At 48.5% G+C, this 20751-nt stretch overlaps 1 protein-coding gene across 2 annotated transcripts in view; it reads left to right on the plus strand.

The window, feature by feature from the left end:
- PPP1R16B (protein phosphatase 1 regulatory subunit 16B) overlaps positions 1–20751 on the plus strand; it is a 68711-nt gene that overhangs the window by 30049 nt on the left and 17911 nt on the right. For both annotated transcript variants that reach the window (XM_063074802.1, XM_063074811.1), the window contains exon 2: positions 17142–17212. In XM_063074802.1, the coding sequence (XP_062930872.1) occupies positions 17142–17212 (71 nt within the window). The remainder of the gene's footprint in view (positions 1–17141; positions 17213–20751) is intronic.

Below are 20751 nucleotides of genomic sequence, written 5' to 3' on the forward strand. Positions count from 1 at the left end.
ATGGGGGGCGGGTAAGGAGGGGACGGAAAGAGGATTCCAGACTGAGGGGTGGGCAGATTGCAAGCCTGGAGAGGACAGACCAGTGTCTGTCTCAGTCACTGTTGTATCTTCCTGCCTGGTACAGAGCTGGTGCTGCCTGGTGGTTATTTGTGGAGAGAGAAGGAGTGAGAGGAGTTAGGCGTTTCCAGAACACAGAAGCCACAGAGAGGACTGGCCAGAGCAGGGATTGGAGCCACCGTTCTCAAACTTGGTAGTGCGTCAGATTCAGTGGGAAGGCTTGTTAAACCTTGGATTGCTGGGCCCACACCAGAGTTCCTGATTCCGTAGGTCTGTGGTAGGGTCACAGGATGTATTTCTAACAAGTTCCCAGGTGATGTTGCCGCTACTGAACCCAGGAGCACACCTTGAGAACCACTGGGCTGCTCATGGATAGGCTGAAGGCAATGGGGGGCTCTGAGAGGCTTTTGGGCAGGAGAGACATGCGTGCGGGGTGGTGGGTTAGAAAACTGTAGGTGGCTGCTGAGGGTGGGGACTTGCAGTCTCCTTCCCCACCTCTCTCCTGCCCTGTCAGGGGTACCCTCAGCTCAGAAGGGTGCCCCAAGACCCAGTCCCACCGTCATGCAGTAGGGAAGTCTGAGCTGTGCTCGTAGAACAGGAAAGTGGTCCAGGTGATAAGTGACATGTATGGACAGTTCTTAGCACTGTGGGTGGAAACAGAAACTCTTAGTCGGCTGTAGGGTTCAGTGGAGAATTTCCCTGGCTAATGGAAATTTGGCTGACTGGGTGATGGGGAGGCTTGATTTCTGGGGGTGTCTAGGAGACCTAGGCTCTTTAGTCCTCATGGTGCCCAACTCAGAATAATGTCTTCAGGTTCGAACACACTTCCTCTGGTTGAACCTCTTCCCTGGTGTATTAGTTATGTATGTTGAATAACAAATCACCCCAAAATGTAGCAACTTAATAACAAACATTTGCTATCTCAGTTTCTGTGAGTCAGGAAACCAGGGCTAGGTGGGTGGTTTGGGTTCCAGGTTTCTCATGAGGTTGTAGTCGATGTGGCGTCCAGGGCTCCCATCATCTGAAGGCTCAACTGGGGCTGAGGATCTGACTCTAGATGGCTTGTTCACATGGCTGTTGGTAGGGGACCCAGTTCCTTACTGTGTGGTCTCCCCGTAGGGCTACTTAAGTCTTCACAGTGTGGCAGCTGGCTTCCCCCAGAGTGAGTGATCCCTGTGGCAAGAGGGAAGCTGAAACATCTTTTATGACCCACGCTGCATCCTACTGGTGACACACATCAGCCCTATTCAGTGGAGGAAGGGACTACACAGAGTGCATCTTGGAGGCTGCAGTGCTTGGGCAGTATCTTGAAGACTGACTGCCACACCCAGGCTGTCCTTGGGCCCTATCCTGTAGTCAGACCACAAGGTCTCCAAAGACGCCTGCTGTCAGGAGCTGCCACTGTTGTGTGGGAGCTTAAAGACTGGGCCCCACGTTCCTAAGGGAGTCCTGCAGGGGCTGGGAGGTGGGGAGGAGGTGAGTCGGGGGAGAACCAGCTGGCTTAACAACTTATTTCATTCCAGGCGCTTTGGTCAGCTCTTTATAATCTAATTCTCAGATAATCTTATGAGGTTATAGCCCCCATTTTACAGATTAAGGAAACGGAGGCTCAGATAGAGGAAAAAACTTTTCTGAGATCAAATCACTGGGAAATGGTGGGGCTAGAATTCTTAGCAACTGCACCTATGTTTTCATGCCAGGTGCAATGCTTATATAAACTGCATGGCGCCCAACAGTATGCTTTGGTGGCCTCTCTCCAGGGGGAAGTGATTGTAGCAAAAGTCAGACTAGCCCTTTCATCCTGTAGCTTATAGCCTGGCCCTGGGCATGCTGGCAGAACAGGAAACAGGAAGGCCCTGGGCTACAGACACCTGGCTCTTAATACCTGAGGTTACATTTGGCTCTAAGACATGCATTGAAATCCTCATGGTGGAGCAAACCTGGAGTTCAAGTGTGGAGGTGTTTGAGCCTCTTTACCATCTGAGTAGATTGGGGCAAGTTAATTAAACTCACTGTGCTTCAGAACCTCTATTTGTAAGACGGGAGCTCAGCATAGCACCTGCCTCACTTCTGCCCAAGGCTCTTGTAAGGATTAGAGGAGATCATTCCTACATGTGCTAGACACAGGGCTGGGCACAACAGCAAGTGCTTAATAACTGTGAGCTCCAGTTATTGCCAGCTTGTCAGGCGCTGATATATCTGCTGTCTGTTCCCACGTCTGGCTGAGCCATGAGGACATGAGGGTTGAGGACAGTGGCATTTTTATCTATTGCTGGGAGTATCAGCAAAGATCACCAAGGTCCCAGGGCTCCGGACATTCTCATCAAATGACTCCCAAGTTCTCTGCTTAACTCTGCCTCCATCCTGTCCTGGTCCTCTCTGAGCAGCACTTACTGAGAACAGTGGGTTCCAGATGCTCTGGAAACCTGCAGCTTGTTCCCCTTGAGGCCCCGCCAGCCCCTCTCTAGCTGTTCCTCTCTGATAAGAGAGTGGATTTTTCCATTTCCTGCAGCAGCAATGCTCCTGCTTCCCCTCTGCCCACCCAGTTGCCCTGGTTTCTGCTCCTGAACAGGTAGAAGATGAGTAGATGGGTATGGCAGTCATAGGAGACGGTGCAGCACAGGAGAAAGTATGCAGGACGGGGGCCCTGAGTCAGGTGGGCCTGGTGGCAATCGTCATACCCTGTTAGCAGACAGACTCTCTGTTGTGATGTGACCAGGGAGCTGAGTCTGCATCAGAAACGACAAAACCAGACACCAGAGTGCAGAACCCCCAGCCAGCAAACAGGAAGCAGGGCCTGGATAAAAATACCACCCTGTTTGCATCTGCAGCCTCCACCATGCAGGTTTCAGAAGGTCATGCTCTTGACAGGAAATGCTGCTTTCAGAGGGGAGAGGCAGCTGAGCTGGGGCTGGGGGTAGAGACCTTGGGGACAAAGGCAAGCAACAGCAGGCTCGTGGTGGAGGCTCGTGCACCCTTCGCTGCTCAGCGGGTGAAGAAATTGGGTCTGATCCACCCTTACCCATCTTGGCCACGATCCCAGGACCTACCTTGGACATATGTTTATTTCTTCCTCTCCAACCTGGTACCATGCGACTTTTACTGTGAGGGTGAAATGAGACTGTGGTTTTGAACCTATCTTGTTAGCTGAAAGCCCTACCCCAGAGATCCGGAAAGTTTTTTTGTAAAGGGCCAGATAAATATTTTAGGTCTCTACGCAGCCCTGCTGCTGGAGCAGAAAAGCATAAACAAATAGTATGTGTTCCAATTAATTTATGGACACTGATATTTAACTTTCATATAGTGTTCATGTATCACAAAATATTATTTGTCTTTGATTTTTTTCAACCATTAAAAACGTAGAAGCTATTCTTAACTTACAAGCAGTACAAAATGAGGCAGTGGGCCAGATAGTTTGCCGACCCCTCCACTATAGGAACAAAATGGTTGTTATTATTGTTGCTATCTAACTTACCCAACACAGGAATCCTGGCATTAGCACTCCCATCATGGGGTCAGCCATCTTGAGACTTCATTTCTGCACTAGCAACTTTTAGCAGAAATATGGTTCTTACCACGTGACTATCAGTCTGGGGAGGGTTTTTCTTTTTTAGTGAGATTTGAAAAATTCTGATTTTAAAGGTGATATGTACAGATTTTTAAATGCTTGTAAAATATTGGCAACTGTAAAATAAAAATCACTGATAACCGCAGTTCATATCATAATTTTTTTCCCATGAAAAGTGTGTGGATGTCTGGAATGCATTTTTCCTTTCCAGGTGAGATTGCATTGAGTGTATAGTTTTGATTCCTTGTTTTTCCATTCTGCATTTGAAACATTTTCCAATGTCATTAAAAATTTCTCACAGATACCAGCTGCAGAATATTCCATTACATGGATGTTCTGTAATTTACTGAATCAATCTCCAATTGTTTAGATATGTGGGTTGTTTCCAGGATTTCTCGATTAAAAATGATACATACATAAACAATGCTACTGTGAACATCCTTGTTCATAAATCTTTGTCCACCCTCTGATCTTTTGTTTAGGGGGTGTGTGTGCTGAAGATTCCTAGGAAAATTGTGCTTCTGTCTTATATACTAATGATTCTTGCTTTACTGAGTTTTGCTTTACTGATTAAGCCATTCATAAGGTTTCCTAACTGATCTGACCTCATTCTCTCCACCCCCACTGCAGGCCCCAGGCAACGACTAATCTGCTTTCTGTTTATGATTTCATTTTGAAGTATCTTTTTCTGATCAACCTAAAATTATTTATCTTCTTATTTACCCAGAATTCCATTCTGCATTGTAGTAATGTTACCACCCTCAGTTCCTTTGTGTTTGCATTTTCCTGTTTTATATTTGAACATTCCTTTATTTTTAATCTCTCTGTTTTATTGTTTGAGATATATCTCTTATGAACAGTACACAACCGAATTTTTTTTTTCTTTCTTTCTGGCAACCAAATCTTTACTGCTTTATAGGGGAGAATAAATGATTTAATTTATTTTTATGGTAGATGTTCGGTTTTTGGTCATCTTGTTTCATGCTTTGTAGCATTTATGTTTCTTTGTTATTTCTTTCATTTTGTGACTTTAATGAATGCTATGTTTATTTGTGTGTAGGAATAAAAAAGACAAAGTTTTTCCTCTGCTCTCTCACCACGACAACACAGAAGACTTCTGTGACCAAATGTGTTTTTTTTGTTTGTATGGGGTTTTCCGCCACACACCAAGCAAGCAATCACCTTTGCAGTGGACACCAGCTGGGTGTCCTCTAATTCAATTCAATTCCAACACTGTCTACCTGAAGACAGATTCAGATCCCACAGGCCGAGGGCTTAGTCCCCAAGACTGCCCCCCTAACGGTTGTTTTACCTGTGCTTCTCACTGATTGGCTATAAATTGGGGTCCCCAAAACCCCCTCCTTGGGTTCGATTTGCTAGAGTGGCTTACAGAACTCAAGGAAACACTATGTTTAGCAATTTATTAGAAAGGATATTACAAAGGATACAGATGAAGAGATACACAGGGCGAAGTCTGGGGGAAGGGGCACGGAGCTTCTGTACCCTCCCGGGGCGTGCCACCCTCCAGGAAACACATGTGTTCAACTACCCAGAAGCTCTCTGAATCCAGTCCTCCTGAGATTTTATGGAGGCTTTATTTCATAGGCATGATTGACTAAATCACTGGCCAGTGGTGATCTACTTAACCTTCAGCCCCTCTCCCCTCCCCAGAAGTTTGGATGTGAGACTGAAAGTCTCAACTCTCTAATCCTGCCTTGGTCTTTCAGGTGGCCAGCCTCTATCCTAAAGCTGCCTAGGGGCAGCCAGCTGTCAGTCAATCATTAGCATATAAAAAGACACCACTTTGGAGATTCTAAGGATTTTAGGAGTTGTATGTCAGCAAAAGGACTGGACCAGAGGCCAAATATATATTTCACAATATCACAATTTGCTCTTATCTTTTCCACTGGTAATATGGAACATGCAAATTCTGATTTCAATTTCTCATGTGGTTACCTTTAAAATTTTTAGAAAGCTTATTTAATTTCCCAAGACAGACAGGTGGAAGCCCAGAGTGGGATTAATTCCTGTCCTGTGTAACAGTGCTGAGGCAGATAAGCAAGTCATAGCTACTTTAGGAAAGATCAGAATTGACAACCAGGCAGACAGGTGTGGAGTGGGGGAGTCGGGGAGGTTATGGGACCTCAGAGTGGGACCAGGGAAACCAGAGGGAAAATTCAAAGTGGACAGGTGAGAGCTATCCTCCTTCACAGGCATCTTGTTTCCTCTGCCTAAATATCGATAGGAATGGATTTTATTCTTGCCTATATGGGTAAGAGTCTCTTGGCACTATTTATGCCTGCAACATCAGTTATACATGGAATCAACCAGACTAAAATTGAGTCTGAACACTTATTAGCTAAATGAGCTTGGGTGAATCATATAAGTTCTCTGCTGATGGACTGATAATATGACTTAAATCATGGGGTTATTATTAGGATTAACTTGGATAATACATATAACATCTTAGCATGGTGCCTTGGAAAATATTTAATAAATGTTAGATATTGTTACGATGGCTGTGAAGTCATTACAGTGTTTATGTGTATGCATCTCCTTCCTGGAGGGCTGGGAATATTTTTATATATTACTTGCCTGGAGATATGAAATAATTGGGCTATTTAAAAAAATACAGGGGAGATAGGTGGAAAGAGAAGTGGGTTGAGAGAGTCGGGGTTGGGAAAGCAAGAGGAAGTCGGAAGGAGGAGTGCAGGGCATTTGGGGAGAGAGGAGAATTGGGATAAGAGCAGATACCTTGGAGAGTTCCCAGAATACTGGCGTGTGTTTAAACAGGCCGGGCTCTGCGGGCTGGAAGGGAGATCAGGTCCCTGGGTCTGCAGTGCAGCTGCAGGGGGAGGTGCTGGGAGATTCTGGAGGCAAAAATCAGTGTAGAACAGGGACCTGGTGCAGCAGGGGTCTGATGTGTTCATGAATAGAATGGGGAAGTTCGAGGATCATGTTTCTGGACAAGCAGTACTCTTGCCTTGAGTTCCTAAGATTAAGCACTGCAGCGGGCAGGATACCTATTGGGGGGAAGGGAAATAGAAGGGGAAGGAAGGAGAGAGAGGTGAGAGAGAGAGAGAGAGAGAGAGTGCGAGTGCACAGGCACATTCTTTGCAGCTTTGGTGGAGAAACCATTCAGGCCCACATCTTCTCTGAGTTAGTTGAGTTAAATGCTGTTCTCCCTCCATTTGAGGAAATCGAGTACATAAATGTCCCCTCACACATTAGGAAGTGATTTTCCACCCCAAGCTGCCTCCACATTTCAGAAAGACTCTGCATTATTTTCCAAGAGGATTAGCTGGAGGCTTACTTTGCATATCAGCTTCCCTGGTATCTTTCGTTTTGTTTCCCTAAAAGAAAAAAATTTTTATTTGTTCATTTGTTCAACAGATATTTATTGAGCTCTTCCTCTAGGTCCTGGATACCCCAGATCAGAAGACAGATAAGATTGGCCTGCATAGAGCTTACATTCTAAAGGCTCTTCAATCTCCTAATGCTAGATGGAAATTGTACACATGCAGAGACACCTGCATGGCTGATGCAAGTCTCTGCCAGCCCCTCTGTCCAGCATAGCCACATGTCCTGAGCATGGAGGTTCTGGGAAGGAGAAGATTATAGCTACATGCCTGAGGTCCCTGGGCCGTCTTTCTCTGGTGATGCTGAGGGTATCAGAGATGCAAAGAGAGAAACTGGCCTCTTTGTACAAGCCAGGGGACGAAGATTGTCTCTGAGATGGAAAAGTCTCTGACCCATCCTGGAAGCACCATTGTCCAGAGAAAGAAGCATAGAGTAGACCAAGAACAGTTACTCCAGCCTGGGTAGAGCCAGGCAGGCTCCACTCACTCCTGCAGTCCTCAGATATTGACTGGGGGCCTGAACTGCCTCTCGGTAGTAGAAAGGTGATATCCTACTCCTCCCACCCTTCCAGAATTTATAGCCTAGTAAAGACATAGGCAGATCCATACATAACTACATCATAGTGTTAAGTGTTCTCAGTTAGGGGGCACAGGAAGTGCAGGAGAAGGGTGCCTGGCCTGGCCTGGGGCCTTAGGGGAGGTTTTGCAGAGGAAATGACATTTAAGCTGGAACCTGGAGGCTAAGTAAGAAAACTAGGTGATGTGAAGGCAGAGAAAGACAGGCAGAAGGAACAGCACATGAGAAGGCCTGCAGATGCACCAGAGAGGGTGGTGCATGCGTGGTCCTGAAAGGGGTCCACAGTGGTCAGGAGGAATGATGCTGGGAGAGGCGGGAGAGGCTGAATCATATAGGACCCAGAAGGGCCCGAGTGGCCAGTGGCTTTCCCTCTTCCTTCCCCTTCCCGTAAGCAATGATCGAGCACCTGCTGTGTACTGGGCACTGTCCTCGGCACTATGGCTGCAGTAATGAGTGGAGCAGAGGCTGTGCTGACCTCACAGGACTCCCAGGCTGGCAGGGGAGTGAGCTCCCGTTGGGATGCTCCAGACCCAGCTTAGATCCCCTCCTCTTTTTTTAAAATTGAGATGTAATTCACATACCATAAAATCCACTTTTAAAGTGTGCAATTCTGTGGTCTTTAGTACAAGACCTTCCACAAGGCTGTTCAACCATCACCACTATCCAATGTCAAGACATTTTTATCATCCCCAAAGGAAACCCTGCACTCAGCCTTGCTTTCCATTCCATTCTCTTATCCCTCCCACCCCCGCAACTATTACTCTGCCTTCTGTCTCTGTGGACTTTTCCATTCTGGACACTTCATATTAATGGAATCATGCATTATGTGGCCTTTTGTGTCTCTGGCTTCTTTCACTTAGCATGATGTCTTCAGGGTTCATCCATGTTGTAGCATGAATCAGTACTTTATTTTTATGATGGAATAATATTCCACTGTCTGAAATATTCCATTGTATGAAATTTTGTTTATCCATTCCTCAGTAGTGACCATTTGGATTATTTCCACTGTGGGGTTATTAGGAATGATGCTGCTACAAACACTCATATACAAGTTTTCATGTGGACGTATGTGTTTGTTCTCTTGAGTATATACCTAGGAGTGGCATCACTGGTCAGGTGGTAATTCCACGTTTAGCTTTTTAAGGAACTGCAAGGCTGTTTTCCACAGTGCTGCTCCATTTTACATTCCCCCCAGTGGGGTATGAGGGTTCCAGTGTCCCCACATCCTGGGTGAACTACTTGGTAGAGGGGTGGGCTGCCCCAGCCACTGTAGAAGCTACCGTTAGACTTGACTAAGTTCCCACCTTCAGCCCCAAGCGGCCAGGCTTCCCTGGAAGCAGCTATTTCTAGCTGTTTCTGCTCCAGGGAGGAGCAGTGGTGGGTTGAAAGGCTGAAATTGCTCAGTGGGGTGACTTGGGAAGCGCAGTGCATTGAGGACCCAGGACAACTCTAACTTGGGAGGAGAGTAAAGGGGCTGCTTTCTGGGAGTGCTGGCCCTTCTGGCATTATCGAAACAGAGGGCATGACCCACTGCAACCCTGACAGCACCTTGGACCGGGGGGAAATGGGGTCAGTGTGGGCAGGATTTTCCATGGAGGAGGTGCAGCCCAGTGGCAGAGGGGGTGATGTGTGGCCGCTGGAGACAGGCCACCTGGGTGCTTGGAATCAGGAGTGGGGCGGGGGTCTGCCTACAACAGAGATGCAGCAGAAAGACAGAGGACTCATGATAGCTCAGGTTCAGAGCCGCCACTTATTTGCCACATGCCCTTGGTCTAAGTGTTCATCTCTGTGCCTCAGCGGCCTCATTTACAAACTACAACAGCAACAAGTCTGCTGCAATGACTGTTAGCGAGTGTTGTCTTTATCTGGTGATGTTCTGGAACACTGAACTTTATTGGCAACAGTCTTGACCTTTCTTTTAGCTTTTTTTCTTTTTTTTTTTTTAACCAACTCCGAGGCTCTCTTAACACACATCTGTGTCCATCTGTACATCTCTCTACTGGCCACATTCTCTTCCCGGGATCCTTGTTTGGCATCATATTAGCAAAGTGCTTAAGTGCTCAGTCTTTGGACTGGCCAGGCCTGAGTTAAAACCCCAGCTCTACCATTCCCAGCCTGTGCCTCAGTTTTTCCATGTGTAAATTGGGGCAATAATAGCAGATGTTAGTTAATAATAGCAGGTCATTAAGCCTCATAATTGGATTATGAGGACTAATTGATTTGATGGACATACAGTGCTTAACACATACCTGGCACACAGTTGGTGCTGGGTTGTAGAAAAAACAACCAAGGGCACAAGACAGAGTGAGGACTGGGATCGTGGTCAGGAGGGAAATGATGGGTGCCTGTGCCCAGCCTGGGGAGGGGACAGTGTGGAGCGGTGCTGAGGGACTCCCATGGTCAGCCCCATGTCTGGCTGTGTTGATGGGGGAAGCTCAGAAAGGGACATTTGCCCACTTGTTTCTGTGAAAAAAACTATAATCATTGCTTTTCAGTCCTTGGGGCACACTCTTCGTGGTGCCTCATGTCTGTGGGTCTACACCAAGAAATAGTCCCATGGCCAAGGAGCAAGTAGCTCCGTGGGTAGTGAAGTAGGTGCTGCTGTGAAGTACAGATGCAGAAATACAGGGTACTGTGGGGAGAACAACTTAGGAAACTCAGTTGAGATTGGGGTGATCAGGGAGGGCTTCTGGGAGGAGGTGACATTTTGGCTGGAATCTGAAGGATGAAGAAGAGTTTGCTGATCCAAGAGTGGGAAGAAGGCTTCAGGCATAGGAAACAGTGTGTGTAAAAGCCTGGAGACTGGGAGCTCAGTTTCTGTTTTGTTTTGTTTTGTTTTGTTTTAGGAAATAAGAGAAGCCAGTGTGGCTGAATCAGTCAGTGATTCAGGGAGGGGTAAGATTGCAGGGTGAGGTGGGGGGTGGGGAGGGAATAGGGACTAGATCATGCAGTGCCTTGGAGGCAGTGGGAGGGTGAGGCTTTGGTGTTGGGCGCTGGGCAGGAAAGGATGGGAGATGGGAAGGGCGGAGGGCTTGGTGAGTGGTACCCCATGAAAATGACTGTGCAAGCCACGTGGCTGGTGGCAGCAGCTCAGCCCCAGAGCACTCTTGGAGAGATGTAGATTGTCTGAGTTTACCTCCAGTGGGCAGACACTTCTATCTCGATGTCCCTGTTTCCCCAGGGCAGGAACAGGAACAACACCTGTGGTTGCATGTCACTGACCAACTTGAGGTCAGGCAGTCCGCTCTGTGGGATGGAGTGGGTCAGATGCCAAAGAAAACACAAGCTTGTCAGTGGTGATTTCTCCCTGTCAAAGCAGCTACCACCAGCTTCCTGCATCCTCACTTGCTACATCTGGAGATGGCAGGGAGCAGATGGCCCTACTTGGCCCAGATTCCAGCCAGATTGCCAGGGAGGTGTGGGTGGAGCTGCAGGGTCGGCGCCAGGAGCAGGGACACACGAGTGAGGCAGGCAGAAGCCACCCATCTTCCAGCTCAGCAGAGTTCTGCTTGTGTAGGGGTTGGGGGCACAGCAACTACTGCCTCACAATGGCCTTTGAGCTAGAATATGCTCGGAGCCCCCTGGAGAGAGATTGCCTCTGGCTTCTATGACCAGCTCAAGAGCTCTTGAGAGATGTAAGACGTTGGCTGGCTGGTTAGCTCAGTTGGTTAGAGTGCAGCCTTACAACACCAAGGTCATGGGTTTGGTTCCCCATACCTGCGAGCTGCCAAAGAAAAAAAAGAAGAAGAAGAAAAATGTCAGTGGTTATATCCCCAGCACAGGGCAGTGCCCAGGCAGGAGCTCAGTGATGGTTTTTTTACTTTTTTTTTTCTGACTGGTAAGGGGATCGCAACCCTCGGCATGGTATGGTCTGCACCATGCTCAGCCAGTGAGCGCACCAGCTATCCCTATACAGGATCCGAACACGCGGCCTCAGTGCTACCAGCGCCAAACTCTTCCGAGTGAGCCACGGGGCCGGCCCTTATTTTTACTTTTAAAACAAATGATAATAGTAGGTCTTGGCCATTGTCTTACTTAGTCCTCACAGCAACCTCCCAAGGGAGCACTGTCACAATTCCCATTTTACAGATGAGGACACAGAGGTGCAGCGAGGAGGAATAACTTGCCTAAAGCCACAGCTAAACAAATGCGTGACAACAGATGGGTCACTGTGGCAAACTGATGGTCAAGCCTGGGAGTTGGGGCTTTGCAGGTGGGGAGCAGACCTGAGGGTGGGGATCCAGGAGAAGTGGTGGACACTTCTGGAGGGGAGAGCATACCCTTCTTGTTTGTGTGCCCCCAGAGCCCCAGTCAACCCCTTTGACCCCAAACCAGATTCTTCCCCTGTGCAAGGTGCTCAGAGAGCAGCTGATGAGCCCAAGAAGTAGGAAGATGGGACCTCTGAGTACACTGAGCAAGCTGCACACTGCCCATTTCCAGGCCCCCCGCCAGGCATATAGACATGAGGAGAATGGAGCAAGGTACCGTTTCGCAAGTACCTTCATATTGCCTGGGAATTATGCAAGGTGGTAGCCTATAGGCAGGATCACACCATGCAGGACCTTGAAGACCAGGAGTCCGCATACCTTTTCCATAAAGGGCCAGGTAGTAAAGATTTTAGGCTTTATGGACCATACCGTCTTTGTTGTAACGACTCAACTGCGGTTGTAGGGTGAAAGCAGTCACAGGTCATATGTAAATGAACGAGCGTGGATGTGTTCCAGTAAAACTATTTACAGAAACAGGCTGCCTGACAGATTTGGCCCTCGGGCCACCGTTTGCCAATCCCAATGAAGGCTGAGGAAGGATTTTAAACTTCATTCTAAGAGCAATGCGGAGCCATCGAAGGTTTTAAGCAGGGAGTGAGGGGAGGCAGATATGGGTGTGCGGGCGGGTAATGGGAAATATCTGTACTTTCTGCTCAATTCCTCTGTAAAACTAAAACCGCTATAAAAATAAATTTAAAAAGTGAAATGGCCTTGGAAGATCTAACCGTGTCCCCTCCCCTGCCCCCTTCTCTACATGGGAGTGTCAGTATTTCTTCTGCCCTGTCTGCAGATCCCTGGGCCCTCTGTCTACAAGAAGAGGCTTGGTCTGGGACTTGAATGCCTCGGATGCTTAGATGGTCTCCGAAGCAGAGGGCACTGTTGCTCATTTTCCTGTCACCCTCCTCCCCATACCACCTCTCAGCATGGGTCTAGACACTCGGCAGGACTCCAGAAATGCTGGTTCCCATTTCTGGCCTCAGGGCAGAGTAGAACAGCCCACTGGGCAACAGCCTGGGCTTTGAAATCAGAGTGGTCTGGTGCCACATCCCTGCTTCTCCTTTTGGTCACGTGTGACTGTGAGCTACACCTTCCTGACCCTCTGTCTGCTCTTCTGCATAAGGGGAATAATCATAGATGTGAACCCATGAAAGAAAGAGGTTCTGCATTGACCTAGGTGCATTGGAAAGGCTCAGTAAGGATACACTATTGATAGAAGAATCGTTTTCCTTGCTGAAGCCTAGAGGCAGGAGAGCCTGGTTGTGCACTGGGTGGGTGGCGAAGACTGCTCCAGTGAGCTGGGCTCACAGCCAGGCTACCGACTCCCAGCTAGAGCTGAAGTAGAACCGCTGAGGCAGCCTTGGCTCATGAATATTAAGGCTTCTTCGAGATGGAGATGATTTATCCCACCTCTTTGGCTGAAAATAACTGCCCGACATCAGAGTAATTACATGGCTTGGGCTCCCGCGCAGCACAGAGAGCACCCCAATAATTACTGTGCACAAACGCTGCTTTTGGCAGCTGATGCTTATTTTCTGCCTCCAACAGTGTCTCCTGGACAGGAAGCCTGTTCTACCACCCACCCCATGGGACTTGAGCCCTTGCCTCATGTGAGCAGAACCTTCCAGAAACCCACTCTGGACAGGAACATAGTGTCCACTTCTATCCTCCCAAAGGCCATCTGTCAGGCTCAGGGTACCCCCTGGCCCTTGGAAAAGCTGGGCCTTGGTGATCAGTGGCTTTGCCATAATTTCCTTACACAGCCATGAGGCTGAGACCAGTTACCGGGTCACCCGTAGCTCTGTAGAAGGGGTCTATGGGCAGAGCAGCAAGCTAAAGACACAAGTCTTCTGGACAGTGGTCTGCTTTGCTCAGAGATGGACAGGCTGTGTCCTTGGACTGAACTAGGGAGCTGCCAATTAGTTCAAGGTCCTGGAAGAGTTCTTGAAGACTTACTGTGTTCCAGGCCTTAGGGATAGAGCCATAAGTATCAGGTAACAGTCCTGCCCTCTTGGGGCTTAGTGTCCATGGGCAGAGTGACCTGAAGCCCATAATTACCCAAATAGTTACAGTCATAGTTGTGATGAGGCTATACATGAGATGTATAGGAGCCATGGGTGTACATAACTAGTGTAGTCTGGGAAGTTTGAGCTGAGACCTAAAAGATGAGGAGTGAGGCAGGTGTGTGTGTGGGAGGGGGGGGTTGGATAGGTGGATGCAAGGATGCCTGGATGGATGGACAGATGGATGAGCGGGTGGGTGGAAGGATGGATGGATGCATAAATAGATGGATGATGGGTGGATGACTGAGTCTTCCAGGCAATGGGAACAGGCTATGCAAAAGCTCAGAGGCCAGAGGACTCTGTGGTGACTCTGTAGCTGACAAAAAACTATTGTAGAAAGTGTTTAGAATTTAAACAATGTGAATAGAGAGGTAATAGAGAGGTAAGCAGGTAGGACCACAGTATACAGCTGAGCAAGTTGTACATTGCACAGCTCCAAGGGGTATTAGTCTAATAAAGCACAATGTGAATGATGCCCTCTGAAAGTAAGCAAAATGGTGGCCTGCAGGCAGGGATCACATCATGCAAGACCTTGTATGCCATAGTAAGTCTTTTGGACTTTATTCCCAGAGCAATAGGGAGCCATGGAAGGATTTTAGCAGTTTGTGATGAAGCTAATTTCCATTTATAATGCCCCGAAGCAGTGCTGTCCAATAGAACTTTCTGAGAAGATGCAAATGTTCTTTGCGTTTTTCAATATGCTAGTCCCATGTGGCTATTGAGCAATTGAAATTGAGTAAAGTGACTGAGAAACTAAATTTTGAATTTTATTAATTTAAATTTAAATAGCCACAATAACCAGATGTAGCTAGTAGCTTCACATGTGCAGCTCCAAAGGGTCTGACCCTTACTGGACAAAGTCCTGTCACACCTAACCAGCAGCAGTACATCTTGGGCAAGTCTACTGGAGACATCAGAACTTGCTGGTGGAGGCCTCAACCTCCCCTTCACATGGGACCTCTGTTTGTGCTGAGGCCCTGGGTGCAACTGGGTCTGCGGTCTGGAGGCCCCACACCCACTGCTCCTGGTACCCCATGGACTCCCCCACTTGCACACCAGTGTCTCTTTCTCTGGCACCTTTTGGGATTGCTGACTGGGTATTTTGTCCTGTGGAACAGATGGCCTTGTCCCCACTCCTCAAAGCTCACTCGGAGTTTGTTCCCCCACAGCAGAGGCAAATGGACAGGGAGACCACTTGGCTCTGCCCGACTGCATGAGCCGTAATGTGGAGATTGTGTCCACAGTGGGAATTGGGGGCTCTGGACTTTGACTCATGTTTCAGAGGGAACCAGACTTGGTGGGGGGTGGGAGGAGGCTGAGAGGGGCCAGGACCAGCCCACTCCTCCATTTGCAGGGCCTAGGCCTCCACCTCTGGCTGCATTGGCACCATGACACCAGGGCTGGCTTGTGGATCTAACTTTGTCACTTGCCCCACAAATAGTCACCCCTTGTTCACCCCTCTAGCCTGGAGGTACACTTGCCCATTGATTGCACAGTCCATCCTTGGCAAGCTGGATCCAAGCAAGAACCTTTCCAGGCCCTACAAGCAGGCTTGCGGTCAGCTGGACGGGGCTGTTAGAGGTGTGGCCCAGCAGGGGAGCCGTGGGCCGTGGACTCATCCCATTGGCCCCGTGGACTCCTCAGCCCATGGGGAGAGGTGTAGCTGGAGGCTGGCCAGAGATAGCCCTTCTAAAGCTCAGGGTCCAGAGCAAGGGTTCCAGATGCCAAAACTGGGAAGGGACCTGCAGGCTTGGTGGGCTGTCTCCTCCCTTTCCCTTTGCACTGGGTTTAGGGTGAGAACTAGAGCCTGGATTGGGGAGCAGGGAGAAAAGAAAGGAAGGTCATGATGGTGAGGGGAGGGCTGTCCTAGGCAAGAGGGATTTGAAGCTGTCACTGGAGTTCACTCTGGCCTCCCTCTTCCCCAGGGCCCCCTCCACCTGCCATTTCTGACCACACACACACACACACACACACACACACACACAGACACACACACACAGACACACACACACACACACACACACACACACACGTGACTAGACAAAAGTTTAGGAATGGAGGATGGTTAAAGCCTCTGTTAACCCCTCTCCCTAAGGCAAGGTAGGAGCATTTCACACTCATAGGTGAGCCTTTACCTGGTGTAGGATCTGCAGTGTTCATAAAAAGAATTACAGCTGCTATAGCAAGAATTCACATTCAAATCATGTGTTGGCCACTGTGCTAAGCCCCTGACGTGGCTCACCTCGATCATTACTCACAGCACCCCTGTGAGGTAGAATTAACGTCACCCGCATTTTACAGATGAGAAAAATGAGGCACAGAGAGGGAAGTGTCTTGGCCAAGGTTGCACGGCCAATAAGAATGGTGCCTTTAGTAAGCTGAACTTTTGGAAGTAGTACTGTGGTTGCTAGAGGCTGGGAATGGGAGGGGGGTGGGGGGATAGGGAGAGGTTGGTTAATGGACACAAAATTATAGCTAGATAGAGAAAATAAGTTCTAGTGATGTACAGTAGTGTTAGGCATCTATAATTAATAATAATATATTGTATATTCTTGGACCAGCTGGTGGCTCACTTGGGACAGTGTGGTGCTGACAACACCAAGGCCACGGGTTCAGATCCCTGTATAGGGATGGCCGATGGCCGGTTGACTCACTTGGGAGAGTGTGGTGCTGACAACATCAAGTCAAGGGTTAAGATCCCCTTACCGGTAAAAAAAAAAATAAATAAATAAAATAAATAAATAAATATATATATATATATATATATATATATATATATATATATATATATATAGTATGTTCTCAAAATGGCTAGAAGAGAGGAGCTCAAATGTCTCATCAAAAAGAAATGATAAAATTTTGCAATGATGAATATGCTAATTACCCTGATTTGATCATCACATGCTGTATACATGTGTTGAAATATAACTCTGTACTCCATAAATATGTATAATCAATATGTGTCAATTAAAAAATAAATAAATTCTTTTAGCTCTTATGATTATTATCCATAATAAGACAGGCAGTGCCATCTACCTTTTGGAAATCCTGGACCAAAGATCTATGTTCTGTGCCTCAGTTTCCTCATCTATAAAATGGGAAGGTGTTAATACTTGACTTCACAGGCCTGTTGTCCGGAAGAAACAAGACTGTTCATGTCAGGACCTGGGGGATAGTGGGTCTTACCTGGGCCCCACATACCTGCACACCCAGCATGTGACGGGAGCTCACCGCTGTCCCCTCCTGTTGCAGTACGCTACTTCCTGAAGAATAAGGTCAGCCCTGATTTGTGCAATGAGGACGGACTCACAGCCTTGCACCAGGTAAGGCCGGGCTTGCTGGGGTTCCCGGGCTCCCTGCTCCCCACATGGGCTGGTGCCTGTTTCCCTGCACTGTCCTGCCCAGAACCCTCAGGGAAGAGCGGGACAGAGGGAGCTGCAGCTGGCCCATCTGAAAGGCTCTTGTCTGCTTTCGAGATGCGCATCTGTTACAAACGTGCCCACAGAGCCCCCGTGCACACGCAAACACACGTGTGCACGTACAAGCTCCAAGGACAGGAAACCTTTGTTCACTGCATCCTCACTGCCCGGCAAAGCAAGTTTGTTTGGAATTTGGAGGTTTAGGAAGCACATACACACCCACCAGGACATCCCATCCACCCTGGCAACAAAGGCGATTGACGTTGGTTATGTGACCTGCTGAAGGTCACACAGCCTTGAACTATGGCCATGAACCATGTGCTATCATAACACACCATTTCCAGGGTGGTGCATTGGGTCCAGCCCTCCCTGCCAGGGGCCGGGCTGCTCTGGTGGTCACCTCTCATGTGCACGCCGCAACAGCCTCCTAAATGGTCCCTAGCATTCAGTCTGGCCCTGCCATGATTCTTTCCATGCAGCAGCATGGATGTCACTTGAGGGATGCTCAAGTGACAGATCCACTCATGTTACTCAAAGCTCTCTGGTGTCTTCTCATACACTGGGGGTAAAGAATAAACTCTTGGCCACACTTCACAAGACCCCATGAGGTCTGGCCCCTACCCAGCCCTCTGTGCCTCCTGGCTCTCCAGGCTCCTTATCCACATGGGCTCCTCCCCACCACACTTCCTACAGCACTCGGAATGTTCACCTGTTCAGTCCAGTCCACAGCAAGAGCCTGAGAGCTACGCCCTCATAGACATGTCCTTTATCTTCTGAGCACCCCCTTCCTTTGTATTTAGTCCTTTTAGCCATTCGTGTGATCATCTGATGTTGGCCTCGCTCCCTACCCAGACTCTTAGCTGCATGAGGGCACAGCCCATGCTCATTGGTGTGTTCCAGCATCTTTCCCCACACTGGCATACAGTAGGTGCTCAATATGTGCATGCTGAATTAATGAATGGCCAGACTGAAGCCTCCCTGTGCCCTAGCTCAAGTTTCTGAGCTGATGGACTCAAGTGCAGTGTGGCAGGCAGGAGGCCAGGCACCTGGACCCACCCTGGGCTGGTGGGCGCATGGGAGGGAGGGACAGAGACTGGGGCAAGTCCCCACTCTTAGCCATGCTCCCCAAGGGCTTCCTGTGCATCCTCTTGGCATCTCTTCCCATCCAGCAAGGCTTCAGTTACCCACTCTCAGGCAGCTGCCTCAGTACCCCCACTGGATCCTGCCCATGGAAACTCTCCCAAACTCCCAGCTACATTAACTCTAGGGTGCCCAAGACTCTACCAGAGAGTGGGGAGGGGGAGGGTGCTTCAGCTTGCCCTGGAATGGAGACCCAAATGGCAGTTCCAAGGCTGGACAGTGCTCACCAGCCATGGGCACGATGATAACATGTCTAGGCTGCTTCCGACTGCGTGCTGGGGAGTGAGGCCGTCAGGGTGAGTCAGACTTGAGGCCCAGAGCCACCACTCACTAGCTGTGTGACCTTGGGCCAGTCCCTTAAGCTCTCTGTGCCTCCATTTTCTCACCTGTTAAAAAGGAATAATGCTACCCATCTCACTGGGTGCTTGTGTGGATTAAATGAATACACATAAAAACCCTTCAAGCAACACTTGATACTGAATACATAATAGTTATTACTATTATTAAAAATCACCATGTGACCACTTCTCTGCAAAGCACTTGACTTACATATCTCATTTTGATCCTCTCACCAACCCTCTGAAATATTGTCCCTATTTTATGACTCAGGAAACTGAGGCTCAGGGATGACCCTATCCAACAGATCTTTCTAGGATGATGGAAATGTTCTGTGTATCTGCAATGTACAGGACAGTAGCCCCCAGCCACACGCGCCTGTAGAGCACTTGAAATGTGGCTAATGTGACTGAGGAACTGGATTTTGGATTGTATTTAATTTTAGTGAATTTGAATAAATAGTGGCTGCTGTATTATTCGGTGCAGCTCGGGTAGGTGAGGTCTCTCTGTCCAAGGTCAAACAGTGAAGAGTGGCACAGCAGGATTTGAAACATTTGGTCTTGACTTCTCTGTGGACACAGCAGCTGGCAGCGCTCTGAGCCCCAGATTCCCCCCACCCTGGGTTGCTGTCCCTGCAGCTGAGAACTCTTGAGTGGAACCCTCCCTGTCACTTGGAGTTCCTGCCACCCCCACATCACACCTCCACTTCTTCCTTGTTGGCCACACCACTTCCCCAGGACCACTTCCTCCTGTGGGCTCCTGGGCCTCTGTGAGTGCAGTCAGGGGAGTGGGGACTAGTCAGGCTCCCAGTTTAGCTGCTAGCCAACTGAATCCCCCTCCTGCCACACCCACCTGGAGCCCCGTTTTGAGATCCCTCTCAGGTAGGCATCCACCTGCACTAGTGTGAGGGCTCCCATTCATTCATTCAACAAATATTTGTGGTGAACCCACTCCATGCCAGGTACTCTGCTGGGGATAGGGCCCCAGAAGTGAGTTTGGCAGGGTCCTTGCTCTCAGAGTTCAGAATGTGATCTGGCCATAGGCACATAAATAAAAACAGAGACAATGTAATATGGTCACCCCTTGCACGGAGGTAAGCTGGGGGCTTGGTAGCAGCTCAAAGCTAGGAGCTGATGACCTGACTCAAAGGGGAACTGAGAAAGGCTTCCAAGAGGAAGGGACATCTGAGCTGAGTTTTGAAGGATGAGTAGGTGCTCGCCAGATAGAAAAGGGTATGGAAGAACATTCAAAGCAGAGGAAACAGCATGTACAGAGGCATGAGAAAGAGGCACGACATTTCAAGTTTGGAGTCTGGGGGTGGTGGTCAGTGTGGCACAATTAGAGTTCAGGGAGCCTTAGAGAGACTGGAAGGGGGCAACACTGAGAAGTTTAAGAAGAGGGCCTTTGGAGTCAAGCTGCTTGGATTTTAATCCATCTCTGTAGATGGATTTTAATCTTGGATTTTTAATTCATCTTGTATGACCGGGTCAGCCAGTTTCCCCATCTGTAAAATGGGGATGATACAATCCTCATGGACTTGTTTTGAGGATTAAATGAGGCATTACATAGCCAAAGCTCAGCAAGGTGCTTGACACTAGTAAGTTTTCAAAAGCATTAGCTATTATTATTGATAATGTGACGTGACATGTGGTCATTACCGTTGTTGCTGGGGCTGCTGTTATTGTTACCATGTTATTGTGACTGCTGCTCCAATACGACAAATGAGATTGGGGCACATTAAGAAGAGCTTCATATGCCTGGCAAAGGAGTGTGGATTTTCTTCTCTTGGCAACAGGGAGCCTTCAGAGGTTTGTAAACTGAGAGCAACATGATTAGATTCATGAGGAAGCTCTCTCTGGTTGAGGGTGCTTGGAAGGGAAGTGGCAGGGAGGCAGGGAGAGCTGATGAAACCTCAACCAGGGCAGTGGGGATGGGGGCAGTCATTTAGAAGTGGAGTCTGCACCTGC

This window comes from Cynocephalus volans, chromosome 1 (assembly GCF_027409185.1).
Source record: "Cynocephalus volans isolate mCynVol1 chromosome 1, mCynVol1.pri, whole genome shotgun sequence".
Taxonomy (NCBI): Eukaryota; Metazoa; Chordata; class Mammalia; order Dermoptera; family Cynocephalidae; genus Cynocephalus; species Cynocephalus volans.